Source organism: Ceratotherium simum, chromosome 3 (genome assembly GCF_057802395.1).
Source record: "Ceratotherium simum simum isolate JZ-2026a chromosome 3, ASM5780239v1, whole genome shotgun sequence".
NCBI lineage: Eukaryota > Metazoa > Chordata > Mammalia > Perissodactyla > Rhinocerotidae > Ceratotherium > Ceratotherium simum.
This window is the reverse complement of record NC_141902.1, coordinates 58136579-58150368: the sequence shown is the minus strand read 5'-3', so window position 1 is coordinate 58150368 and position 13790 is coordinate 58136579. Positions and strand designations below refer to the sequence as shown.

At 38.2% G+C, this 13790-nt stretch overlaps 1 protein-coding gene across 6 annotated transcripts in view; it reads left to right on the top strand.

Moving 5' to 3' along the window:
* CSNK1G1 (casein kinase 1 gamma 1) overlaps positions 1-13790 on the top strand; it is a 196623-nt gene that overhangs the window by 158475 nt on the left and 24358 nt on the right. For 5 of the 6 annotated variants that reach the window (XM_087428414.1, XM_087428422.1, XM_004421683.3 and 2 more), the window contains 3 exons: positions 1502-1586; positions 1861-2009; positions 2639-2746. In XM_087428414.1, coding sequence (XP_087284540.1) covers positions 1502-1586; positions 1861-2009; positions 2639-2746 — 342 coding nt within the window. Of the gene's footprint in view, positions 1-1501; positions 1587-1860; positions 2010-2638; positions 2747-12839 lie in introns of all 6 variants that reach the window. The other variant, XM_087428419.1, reaches the window with a different exon arrangement.

The window sequence follows — 13790 nt, the reverse complement described above, 5'->3', positions numbered from 1 at the left end:
ACAATAGTCATTCCTTGTGAAACATGTAAACAGCCTTCCTTAGTAGGTAGCAATACAATTATAACCATTGTAATTACTCTGTTCCTTTGGCTGTTAGACTAGGAAATGGTGAGCTTCTAATCCATTCTAAGTCCTATTAGATAGTTAAATGTGAGACACATTTTTTTTAAATATTTTTTTTTATTTTATTTATTTATTTTTCCCCCAAAGCCCCAGTAGGTAGTTGTATGTCATAGCTGCACATCCTTCTAGCTGCTGTATATGGGACGCAGCCTCAGCATGGCCGGAGAAGCGGTGCGTCGGTGCGCACCTGGGATCTGAACCCGGGCTGCCAGCAGAGGAGTGCACACACTTAACCACTAAGCCACCGGGCCGTCCCTGAGACACGTTTTTGAGTTGTAATTTATTTCAACATGTTGGTTTGAAAAAAAACTTAATCAGTAGCTTTGGGTACTCCTACACCCCCTCCCTCCCTCCAGAAGGGCAGAATGATTCATTTTGCTGTGCTTTCTAGGACATTGTCCTGAAAATTAAGGCTTCTTCTCCTTCCCTTTGGGAAGATTTTATTTCTTCCACTTAAATCCCTCTCCTAACATCTCCTCCATGGCCTTCTCCTAGTCATGTATATCTTCTCACTGATCTTGACAGCTGTCAAATAGAGTTTTACACCCTATTTGCTCATCATATAGCCAAAGAATGCATTTTTGTATTATTTAATTGCTTGCAACTTTCACAGTCCATGAATCATTTTAGTGGTAATTGTAGATCTAAAATTTCTCCAACTTACTTTAGATCACTCTTGCCTGGGTGTAGCAGGCTAGGTAGAGCCTCACAAGAATCCCTTGAGGCCATGTTGTTGGTCCAAGCTCCAGGAGCCCTCTAAAGTGCTGAGCAGACTAGGCTTGGCTGCTTTGAGCCACTGATGGACATATATCAGACCTGTCTGTTAGCCATCCCTGTATCATAGATAACATTTTTCCCTCTGGAAGCACATTGTGGAAAGACATTTTTTCTACTTCTTGTTCTTTTTTCTATTCAACTTCACAATAAATATCCTGTGGAGTCATCTATCTATCTGCCCCCACTTGGATTAACAACACTTTTAATCTTATCATAAAGCTGATCTAAGAAGGGGAAGGCTGAATCACTTTCGAATCCTTGTGGCCATGGAAGATTACTAAGCTTCTGCAATTTTGAAAATATTGCTACATGATATTTTTATTTTCTTATCCTAACCACTCATCTCATTACATTTGATGGTATTTATCTGAGATTACTAAATATATTTGCAAGCAAAACTTTCTAGAGCAGGTGTTTTGTACATATCTAAATACATCATCTCTACTACATTTCTTATTTCTTAGTGTTAGAGAGAAAAAAATTAAGACTGTATAATAAATCCTGCCAGTTTGAGGGAAACAACCATTGTGTCCCCAAACATATTAGACCTCCCATACTTAGTGCCTCTTTTGAAATAACTTTCTCTCTTTATTCTCTGCAGGCTGATACGTTAAAAGAGAGATATCAAAAAATTGGTGACACCAAAAGGAATACTCCTATTGAAGCTCTCTGTGAAAACTTTCCAGGTAGGATGCTAAAAGGACACTTCAGCCAATGTAACTGAGCTTTGAAGTAGTTAGAGACTGTGACTTGGTATCTCTAGATAAGGGTGCTCTCCAGAAAATTTATCTTTCCTTTCATTGTTATTTAGACCAAGATAGGTTTTATCACTTTCGTTTGGTCCATAAAGAAAACACCAGTGTCAGATAGTCTGTATAAATATTCCTTGCTTGGCCAAGAGCTTCTCCCCATGGGAAACATTCAGCTAATGAGTATGGCCTTTCACCTCTCTCCTAACAGAGGAGATGGCAACCTACCTGCGGTATGTCAGGCGATTAGACTTCTTTGAAAAACCTGACTATGAGTATTTACGGACCCTCTTCACAGACCTCTTTGAAAGGAAGGGCTACACCTTTGACTACGCCTACGATTGGGTTGGGAGGCCTATTGTAAGTATCCTCTCACCTCAGACTAGCACTACCTCACCCCTTTACTTGCCAGACTTGCTGCTTAAGTCTGTGGGAAAAAAACACTCCTTTGACTGTAGACTTTACATTTACCAACCTTTTCAGGGTGATGCCATTGATTGTTCTTACTAGAGTTAGGAAGTAGGAGTAACTTCTTTATATGTTTTTAAGATTATGACCAGTATGTCCTAAGATACCAGAATTGAAGCCAGTTTTTAAGAAGTTTCATTTGAATGATCCAGAAGCTGGAGCTACTACATAAGCTGTTAAGGTGCTTTAACAGACTTCTATAGGAGTGGAACCCAGCACCATAGGAAACTTTTGAATTTGCTCTTCTGGCCAGGGGTCCCCAGGGCCTGAGAGCATGCTAACAGACATCACTGTAGGATTTTTTTTTAATTTTCAAAGGTAAGCTACTCTCCAGTGAACTATTGCCTCCCTTTTGCAGATAAGCAAACTGCGAAGACAAGAAGACTTGAAACTGCCCTTGGTGGCTGAAAATAATAATTACTGTTATTCTCTTAGAATTAGACTTAGAATAATGCTGTCCTTTGCACAGGCATTAAGTTGGACCTGTTTTCCCCATTTGACTTTTTGTTACATTTTTCTAGCCTACTCCAGTAGGGTCAGTTCATGTAGATTCTGGTGCATCTGCAATAACTCGGGAAAGCCACACGCACAGGGATCGCCCATCACAACAACAACCTCTACGAAACCAGGTATGTGTTGGACCTTCATTGTTTCAGACGTTCCTCTTCTTTGTGGCTAATATTAAAACCTAAATTCTTCAGCTTCTCTGCTTCAGTGTATATATTGAAATTAAAGACAAAGGGCTTGCCGTTTCTCCCTGGAGTGGTGTGGCATTCTAGCATCCCTCAGGGCTTGTGTCATGGCACTGAGATATGGCCAGGTGCCTTACACGAAGCATCCACTTTAAAGAAACTGTGTCTGTCAGAGTCTGTTGGCTGAAAGGGGCAGTCTGCCACAGGCCTAAGGGACATGCTGGACATATAGGATGTACAGGGTAGCCCACTTTGGGTCTCATCTGCAGTCCAGTGTGAAACTCTTGTCAATGCTGATTTTTCCTTGCTGGTTAAGAAGGGTGGGTAATTTGGACTTGCAACTGAGTTGGGCATGAACTGGCACCTCCACTCCACATCTGTCCCTGTACCCAGGTTAATTCTAGAGTGACCAAGATCTGAGATAGACCTGCAGTGAAGACTCAGCTTTGCTTTAGGCCACTCCAGAGAAGGCTATGTCATTTGTCCTTCATTGTTCGTGGTTTGGGAAACTAGTGGTCTGGATGAGAGGCTTCTCTCAGCCTAAAGACAGGAAACAAACCTACAAAAAAATCAACAAATTTGACCACATTTAAAGAAAGGAGTAACTGGGAAGTATTATGATGATTTTTGTCTTTATATCACATATATTGCTAAGAGTAAAATGAGGACCCCGGTAGATAAACAAGCAAAGAATAATAAACAGATACACACACAAAATCGTTATCACCTATCAAATTAGCTTGCTCCCCCTCACCCCTGACCTCATTTTTCTATATTCACAAACATATTTACAATAAAATGCAAAAACATTTATCATCTCACAGATGCACATATGAAAGTACGTAGGTTAAAAATAGTATATAGAAGTACATACACAAATATAGGTGGAATCACCAATAAGTACATACTCTTGGCAAACTGTGTGGCTTGATGAATAAGAAAAAAATGTGTGAAGGAAATCGTATTAAAGAGTCGATAATAGGGAGAGTAGGTCGGCAAAAAGATGGGGTTTAGCAAACTGTGTAAGTTAATTGTGTCCATAGTTACATACTTTAATCAAAGTAATTGGCTAAGAATTATAATTTGACTGACTTCTGATTTGACAACAGAATATTGTTGACTTTTACAATTATTCTCTCCTACCCCCTTTTTAAAAAACATAGTTGAGTGCACAGTTAAACTGACACTCTCATACGTTGCTATTGACTTTGCAAATTATTACAAATTCTCTAGAAAGTAATTTGATAAAGTTGCTGTTGGGGCTGGCCCCGTGGCCTAGTGGTTAAGTTCAGCACACACTGCTTTGGTGACCCAGGTTCAGTTCCTGGGCACAGACCTACACCACTCATCAGCGGCCATGCTGTGGCAGCTACCCACATACAAAATAGAGGAAGACTGGCATGGATGTTAGCTCAGGGTGAATCTTCCTCAAGCAAAAAGAAGAAGATTGGCAACAGATGTTAGCTCAGGGCCAGTCTTCCTCAGCAAAAACAAAACAAAACAAAAAAGTTACTGTCATCTCTGATAGAATAATCTTACTTCTTGGAATCAATCATAAAAAAACAACCCAAGATATAGATTAAGTCATGTGCATAAAACTGTCACAATGTCATTTGTAGCAAAGTTTTAGAAATGATCCACCTATCCAGTTATAAGGGAATGGCTATGGATCCAGCTCAAGTTCTTTATCAAATAAACTGGGTTATAATAAAGTGAATTGTAATGCATTTATTCAGGGGAATATTATATAACCACTTAAAATAATATTTAGGAAAACTTGTAGCAACCTGAAAATGTTTATGGTTTGTATGGTGAAGAAATCAGAATAGAAAGTTAGAAATACCTCATGATTTCCTCTCAGGGGAAGGGAATATGAGAAAATCAATGGGAGGAAATAATGCCAAAATATTAACAGAAGTAGTGTTGGAAGTGGTAGTATTGTGGGTAATATTTTTCTAAACAATTCTATAATGAAGTTAGATTACCTTATAATGAAAAATGCATTTAAATAGAAAAAATACAGAAAAAAAAATTTTAAGTAGTCGGTGAAGTCATAATCAACATATCTGCCTACTTCACATTTTTAGAATGTTTTAAAACTAAAATATGTGTTTCCTTTAGGTTCCCTTTTCTGCTTCAGTGAATTTATAATCAGTGCTGCTATTTTGAATACATTTTAAATTATGGGGAAAAGAGAAGGTTGAAAACCTAGATTGCCAGAGTGAAAAATGAGGTCATACCTAGTATCTGAGTAAAAGTGTGGTGAATTTCAGTGTGCATTTCAGTGAAAGGTTGTTACACCAGCATATATAATTAGGAAATTTCATCTGCAAGGCAATAAGCTTCTTTCTGAAGAGTTGAATCTTGAAAGTCTCTGTTTTTTTTTTCCTTTTTGGGTTTTTAGTATCCCATGGCTGCTAAGAGATTGAAATTCCCCAAAGTTAATGCAAGTTTTATACCTCCTTCCCAGCAGGATTCTGAAGTCTTGCTGGGTAGAATTCTTTCTGCATTGTGCACTGTGGGTAAATGGATTTCTGGTGTCTGTTCAACCTTTACACTGTATCTTAATCTGTGGTCTCATTGCTTTTGTTCCATCTTTAGGGTTGTTTTCTTATGCTTTTTTCTTTTCCTTTTTTTTTTTACGAAAAATTGCAGCCAAATACATCTCTTTTATGACTCTAGGAATTGAAAGCAGTATGACTTTTTAGACTAATTCTTTTCAAGTTTTGAAATCAGCAAAAGAAGAAAAGTAAAATCTCTACTTGAGAGAGATTGAAAGGTATTAACTTTACTTCAGGGATAGTTAGTCTTATTTCAGCAACTTTGAGTTGGTAAATCTAGCTGAGGACCTGCTACGTGAAAGTATGTCCTGGAGATACTAAGATAAGTAAGGAATCCTTGTCCTCAAAGAATTGACAAGCAGATAAGCCAAGTAGCCAGATAACTATAAAACAAGGCAGAACAGATAATCATCCCAAGTCGCAAGTTATTATCATCAGGGATTGGAAAAAGGAGACATTTCATTCTAGTCTGAGCATGACAGAGTTTTATGAAAGAAGCTGTATTTGAAATCCTCTTGAAAGAATTAAGTGGAAATGAAAGGCATTTCAAGCAAAAAGAAAATATGAGTAACAACAAATTACAGTCATATATCACTTAGCAACGAGGATGTGTTCTGAGAAATGTGTCATTAGGTGATTTCGTTGTTGTGCGAACACCATCGAGTGTGCTTACACAAACTTAGATGGTATAGCCTACTACACACTTAGGCTATATGGTACTAATGTTAAGGGATCACTATCATATATGTGGTTTGTCATTGACCAAAACGTGTGTCACATGACTGTATGTAGTTTAATTTTGCTAAAGTATATGGTGTGAATAAAGGGGACAAGACTAGGAAAATAGGTTGGAACCATTTGATGAAGCTCCTGGAATGCTGGGCTGAAGAGTTTGTACTTAATTTCAGTAAGGAATAGGTACTAAAGGTTTTCAAACAGAGGGGTGATATGATCAAAACTTTGCTTTAGAAATCTTTTGGCACAGGGCTGGCCCCGTGGCTTAGCGGTTAAGCGCGCGCGCTCCGCTGCTGGCAGCCCGGGTTCGGATCCCGGGCGCGCACTGACACACCGCTTCTCTAGCCATGCTGAGGCTGCATCCCACATACAGCAACTAGAAGGATGTGCAGCTATGACATACAACTATCTACTGGGGCATTGGGGAAAAAAAAAAATAAATAAAATTTTAAAAAATTAAAAAAAAAAAAAAAAAATCTTTTGGCACAGAAGGTGGTAATAGCCTGATAGCCAGCATAGAGACCAGTAAGAAGACAGTGAGTTCCCTTAAGAAGTAAAGGGGGCATAGATGGGCTGTAGCAGTGAAAATGAAATAGAATTGAAACGTGATACAGGGATATAATCTACCAGAATTGGCAGCCTGCATGTATGTCAGGGTTGAGGGAGAAGAATGAGTTAAAGCTGTTGCTGAGATTTTAAGCCTGGATAATTAGGAAACAGGTGGTACTGTTGATACAAATGAGACAGTTGAGGGAGAAACTAATTTGGAGTTTGAATTTAAGTATCTTGAGTTTTAAATACTAGCAGTGTATTCCAGCTGAAGATAGCTAGCAGGTGGAGGATAGCTCCCAAAAGAAAACTAGAGAGATATTTGGAAGTCAAGGCATGGAGATGACGTTGATGACAATGCATAAAGAGCCTCCTTATTCTGGGTAGATCTGCCCATCAATTGTGTGAGACTGGTGATTAATAGGCTCTGGTTAGTCCCATGCTTAGATTAGGAAGAGAAGGAAGAGGAGCTCAGAAGTTGGTTTTAGCTTATCCCGAGACTTTGGCCATAGGACAGTTTTCAGTTTTGGGGGCCTCAGTTTTCTCAAATGTAAGCCTTGTAAGGGCAGAGATTTTTATTTTGTTCACTGCTGTATCCCTAGCACCTAAAACAATGTCTGGAATAGTAGGCACTGGATAAGTAATTGTTTGAATGAATGAATCTGTCAGATGAGTATAGATGAAATCAGATGTTTGTTTAAAATATAGATTTTTAATTAACTTTCCGTAAGAAATAAATTTTCAACTTTTCCTCCTACTTGTTTTCTGTTTCCACAAGGAACCATTCTGCCTCTTTTGGCAGCCAGAGTAGGCACTGGATTGTCTGCTCAAGGGGAAGGGTGTAAAGAAACGCAGCAGGCTCTTGCTGCAAAGTAAGTCTGGGTGGTTGTATTAGTTCTCCTTCATCACAGTGAGAATTTTCAGGGCAATTTGCTTTGCTGGTCTAGATTGAAGCTATATTGAATTGAGTATTGTTTGGTTCCTAGATATAATAGATCTCAAATATGGTTCACAAAGAACTGCATTTAACCTCACCTATATTCGATCTGTCTTTTAAAACTATTTTAAAAAATATCACATGCTTAAGAACAATTTTTTGAACGTTATTTTAACCAGCTAGAGAATGGTAATTAAATTATGGGTTTAGATAGAATAAATATCCCTAAAAGCTAGATCCATTCAGAAAGATCCCAATGGATTAGTCTTTCCTACCATTTTACCCTTGGTATTTATCCTTTCCTGGTTCCAAAGATGGTAAATCTTGCCATGGCTCTGGTTCCCCTCTCAAGAACTCTACATTACCGTCCATCAGGAAGAGGATGAAAACTTTAATGGTACTGTCTGTTTCTACCTGGCAAAGCTTCCCTTGTAGTCTCTGATCAAATTCGATCAGGAAGTAAGTCCTGCCAGTATCCAGAGATCTAATATTGGAGCACAGTATATTGTACTGTTGAAAGTTTTATTCCGTGTGTTTGTTCAACACACTAAATACAGAATATTGCATTGACTAGGATGTGCATGCAGCAACACACTTCCTGCTGTTTCAGAACTTTAAGCTTGTGACAATCCTTACTCAGATAAATGCTACACAAACATATACTACCATGGTTCAGCAGTTTTGATAGTTGCCTTTTTCTCCCATTGGCCCCTTTTTGGTAGGTTTTCTGTGAGCGTATGAAGAAGGGGTGCTTAGCCTAGAAGGTTAGGGAAAACAGATCTGTTTTGAGGTTGAAAAGAGTCATATTGGCCATGAAGAAGTATTAAATTCTACCTACCAAACAGGGTATCCGACCCCTGATAATATTGAATCCCAAAAGGTTACTTATTCATTTTTATATGCACAGCATATGTTTAAAGGAAAGAATTTGTTCTTTGTAATTTTTTACTAGATGAACTATTTGCTTGCACATTCTCCAGTTTGACTAGGAAGGAATATATGAATCAAAGATCAGTTTAAAACTGATCCCCTATCCTTCCAGATGAACCATTTTTAAACTAAGTCAGTACTTTATAAACACACAAGAAATAAACAACAAAACTTAAAAGGGCCAAATCATATTGAGTTCTGAAAAAGATGTGCCCCCACTAAAAGAGTAGTTCAGATTTGTTTGTTTGTCTGTATCTAGACTCCAAGGGTTTAGATTTAAGGAATATATGGCCTTAGAAAAATATGTTGTGGCTTAGAGCTGTGGTGCTTACTGAATGAAGCTTGTTATAAGCATAGCTTTTCTGAAGGGGAGATTAAGCCTGATTACTAAGTAGCCAAGATGGTCAGAGATCTTCATAAAATGAACATCTTTATTATGTTTTTTAGAAGTCTAGTAGCTTTTAAAAAAAGAAAAGGCTGATTAATTCTCCATTCTCTTCCTTTTACAGAGTACTGCGAGGTTCAGAGTTTGCTAGTTGAAGGGGCAGATGAGTTTGCTTAGAGATAATTTCCCTCCTTTTGATCTGTGTGTAATTTCCTTACTTGCTGCCTGCTGTCTAGCAGGAGCTGAGGTGTAAAGATTGCACACTCGCCCTGCCACCCTCCAGCATAGAGCTCAGTGCAGAATGGGGCTTTTCCTCCTCATTTCTGGCACCTTAACTCCAAGGGAGACATTGAAAACAAGCAAGTGCAACACTGAAATACAGTCCTTTTCTTAGCTTTTCCCATTCTATCCCCTAGTTGCTGCTGCTCATCTCTGCTCTTAATTCCATATTAAAAGTTTTCCGTCTATGTGCATTCTTCAGTATTTTGTATTTCAGCGGACACCCTGTGTTCTGAGGCACCTCCTTGTAGGAAGGTGATTCTAGAGTAATTCTACCTAGATAAATCATCCTTCCCTAGGGGAGGTGTCTTATACTGTTTTTGAATAATAGGGCAGGGTTTGAGTAGAAAGTTTCAAACCTCTTGGATGGTTCCTGTGATTTTTCTCAGAGCTTCACAGAATTGATACTGCTGTCTCTGTGGGCCTGCATAGTATTGAACTTGGGAATAATCCTTTCTAAGTTGTTATCAGTGATTCTCAAACATCCCTGATATTTCATCAAGTTTGTGGAATACAGGAACTCACTGTTCACACATGACAGGTTGCAAGAATAACCCGTCTGGCATAGGAAAATTGGTTCTATTTCATAAGCTTAATAGAAGGAAGTTTTTAGTTTTGTTAAAGTATACATTTCAATATTTCTGCCAGCTTTTTTTCATTTCATTTCTAAGGTCTAATATACCTCCTAAATTTTTTTAAGATGCTTCCTTTACTGTTCTTCCTGCCCCCTTCTTTCTTCTTCCATCTTACCCCTACTACATTAAAATTTTTTTTTTGTCTTACAGGTGTGGTAAGACAATGTAATTTAGTGTATTCATTGCTAACCTTTTGGTACTCTTCAGTCTCTATTCTTGTTAATTATAGTTAAATACTATAATTATGTAATTATATAATGATGCCTAGAAGACAGACATCAGAGGCCAAAATGTTCTGTATAGATGGCAACTTTTAAAGTATTTGGGGAGGGGCCGGTCCGGTGGTGCAAGCGGTTAAGTGCGCACTCTCTGTTGCGGCGGCCTGGGGTTCGCCGGTTCGGATTCCGGGTGCGCACCGAGGCACTGCTTGGCAAGCTATGCTGTGACGGCGTCCCGTATAACGTGGAGGAAGATGGGCATGGATGTTAGCCCAGGGCCAGTCTTCCTCAGCAAAAAGAGGAAGATTGGCAGATGTTAGCTCAGGGCTGATCTTTCTCACACACAAAAAAAACATAATAAAAAATAAAGTATTTGGAGAGCTATAAAGTGAAATGGATAAAGTTCTTTGTAAATGTCATCAAAGTTAATTTTTCAAATAACTTAAAGAGTAGGATTGGTGACTTGTTTGTTACAACAGGAGAAAGATGTTTGCCTCCCTTTTGCTTCAGAGCAGTAGCTTTATCTCCAATAAGAATTTGAAATATTTTCAAGCCATAGATGGGGTGGCGTCTGAGGTATTTTCAGACTATATTTTCCTGCCCTCTTGTCATTCTCCTCACTGTCTGTCCATTAATCTCTGCCAAATGACTGATGGGCGAGATTTGTTTCCCCTGCCCTAGGCACAGGTGGTGGTTTTGACTTTTTACACCAGGCTTCTATGTTTTCCCTTAAGTATTTTTTGTTAGCTTTGCCTTTGATTTATGCTATGCGGGATTGCTGCTTTCTTGTTTCCACATTCACCTACTGGATAGTAAACCAAGCATTTCCACACGGGTAGTACAATCACAACTGAAGATTTTAAAGTGTTCCCCCAAGGAATTTCCACTGCTTGAGATACCTGCTCCTGCCTTTGGGGATTTACACACTCCATATGGACCTTTGCCTTTCAAGTAATGCAGAGAGATTGATTTTGCTGAATGACTCTTCTACCCATGGACGCTCCTGATTGCCTTTTAGATAGACATGTGTGCATGAGTGATCTTTAAAGAGTGAAGCGTTTACATGCCTATCTCCTCTACTGGTTTGCTTAGTGTAACTAGCTCCTGTGCTGACTATGCCTAATTATAACCCCTGTGTACACAACATTGCCTAGAATACTTCTCAGGGGAAGGTACACTAGAAGAAGACTGTAGTTGTTGACATTCCTTGGTTTTATCTAGCTCCTAGGCACTCAAGCACTTTCTGAAACTGGCAAATGACCTTTTCTGCTACATCAACTTCTAGATACCAGTCCAAGCCCTTAAATTCCAGAAAAGAATAGCCATAGAGTTTAGCATTATGATGAAAAACATTTCCCAGAGTAATAAACCAACAACCCTGGGTTCACATCTGTCACTTGGTTTTGTTGCTTTCAGTGGATATAAAAGGCATTGGAGTGCAATAGTATGGTGCAGTGTGTTCTTTATTTGTCACAGTGGAAGCATTTATGAAGTAATCTGGAATGTAACATATTTTTCTCTCTTTAAAAGGTAAATAGTGCATTGCTTTGAGGATAGAGATGGAGTGTGACTTTTAGGCCTTTGAAAAATGTCTTGCTATTTTCATTTAGACAAAAATTTTAATTCTTCCAGCAAATTATTTGCTTAGCTAGAATGAATATAAACAAGTACACAGCCCTGTGAATCAGACAGTAGCATCAAACCAGACTTCTGATATGTATTTTAGTAAAAATGGAAATAATCATTGATCAGCTCTCCAGGGTTTTGTTAAGCTTAAAAGCATGTGTTTCGTGTACATTTGCCATTTTCAGTTTTATCTGCCTTAACAACAGATGCAAAACAGAGAGCGTTCATGAGAGAAGTAATTGTACTGAACATGTATCGTAGAACTCAACACCAAAAGGCTTATAAATGTCTGGATATTTTTTAAGCATTTAAATCTTTTGAGAACTGACAGTTTTGTATAGTAATTTAGGAGCTTAAATATTCTACTTCAATATTATAAAAAATAAAAAAGTCCTAGAGAGAACTGAAGAAGCTGTCACTAGTAGATATTAGTTATAGATATTACTTATAATATTAGAAGAACAGATTTATACTCAGATCTCTAGTGGTGAGAATAAATGAGATTAAGTGCTCTGAGGGTATGGATACTATCAATAAGTTTATAAAATAGTTTGATTATGTTATAAACCACAGACTTATTTTGGAAAATGAAACATCTGAACCTCTCTTGGCAGAAATAATTGGAGGGGAGGATATTTTGGGTGGCTTTGATTCTCTCAAATGTGACTAGCTGTAAAAAACCAAACCTCTCTTTTCTAAGAGTGGGTAGCAAGCAAGTTAATACAGCTACCTTGTTACAGAATACGCTCATCCCCTGAGCACTCAGAAAACAGGATCCTTCATAGTGCTGTTACCCCTGTGACTTCATATTCCATTAATAAAGAAGATGAGTAAGTTGTAGCTCATGTATGAGGCCTTTTTGATTTTTAATGGGAAAAGTCTTTTTGGTGACTTATAGATGAGCTTTAAACAACTCTTGTCAATGAGATACAGAAGGGGGAGAGTGAGTATGGAGCCTCAAACCACTACTTCTTCACTCTTCCTTTTCCTTTTTGAAGCATACAACATTTATAGCTGTGAGCATTTCTAAGATTTATAGCATTCTTACTGGTTTTCATGCAGAGCAGCAATATCACATCCCAACCCCTGTTGCTGTTTATATTAGCAGCAATTAAAATCTGATTTACTAATCCCTCATTGCTGCCACTCCAACTCCTCATTTTTCATTTTTGTAGAGCCTTAGGACTGTTACAGCTGAACATCATGATGTTAACACCTCCTCAGCCATCTGGCACAGGGGAAGAGGCATCTAAACAGATTCTTCAGAACAAAAATCACATATGAGCAAGATCAGAATAGTGTGAGATCTAAAAAACAGGTAAAGAAGGAGTGAAGAGAGCCTGAATGAAAGCAAGGGTGAAAGCAGTAACTCCAAAAGGTTTTGAATTGAAAGCCCTCCTTTTCCTGGGAAAAGATCTGCCTTTTGCTTTCCAGAAGAAAATAATTCATGGTAGTCGTATCTAAACTTTTTCTAATTCTAGCCTAGAGGCTGTTAGCTAGAGGAATCAGAAAAACATTGTAGCCTTATTTTTTTCCCCCATCTTTTCATATTCTTGACTAATCAACCTGCTCTTGAAGAGATACTTTGTTCATTCTTGTAGATAAGAAAGCATATTCCAGCCACTGCCGCTGCTCATTTTATTTTAGTTGAAAGTCTCCGGTAGGTTTATGTTGAGAGTAGTGGGCTCCCTATTTAAGGAAAAGGCATATTATCTTGACTCCTAATGCTAAGAATTTTCTGTATTGACTACTGTTTATTTAGTTAGATCTTTAATCAGTGAAATGATTTGTAAGTATGATGGTTCCTTTGTCCAACAATCTTAACATTCTGCTTAGTGTCTACTGAAGTTTTACTAATATGGAAGCTAAAAGATGATTCCAACTTTTGATTTTTTTTTTCCTCTTTGGTGATTATTGTTTGTGTCTGAGTGAGGATGGTATGCTGTAGATTGTCATGTATTGGCTCATTAGGCTGAAATGAATATAGCCAAGCTAACTTCTTCCTCAGTGCCTTGCAGTGGTTGTTAGTTTAAAATCCAAAACAAAAACAAAACCTTCAGGGTCACTAATGTACTTGATTTCGTTATTGCTTGCTGTTGCTTCACCTTTCCTTCCATATCTTGCTC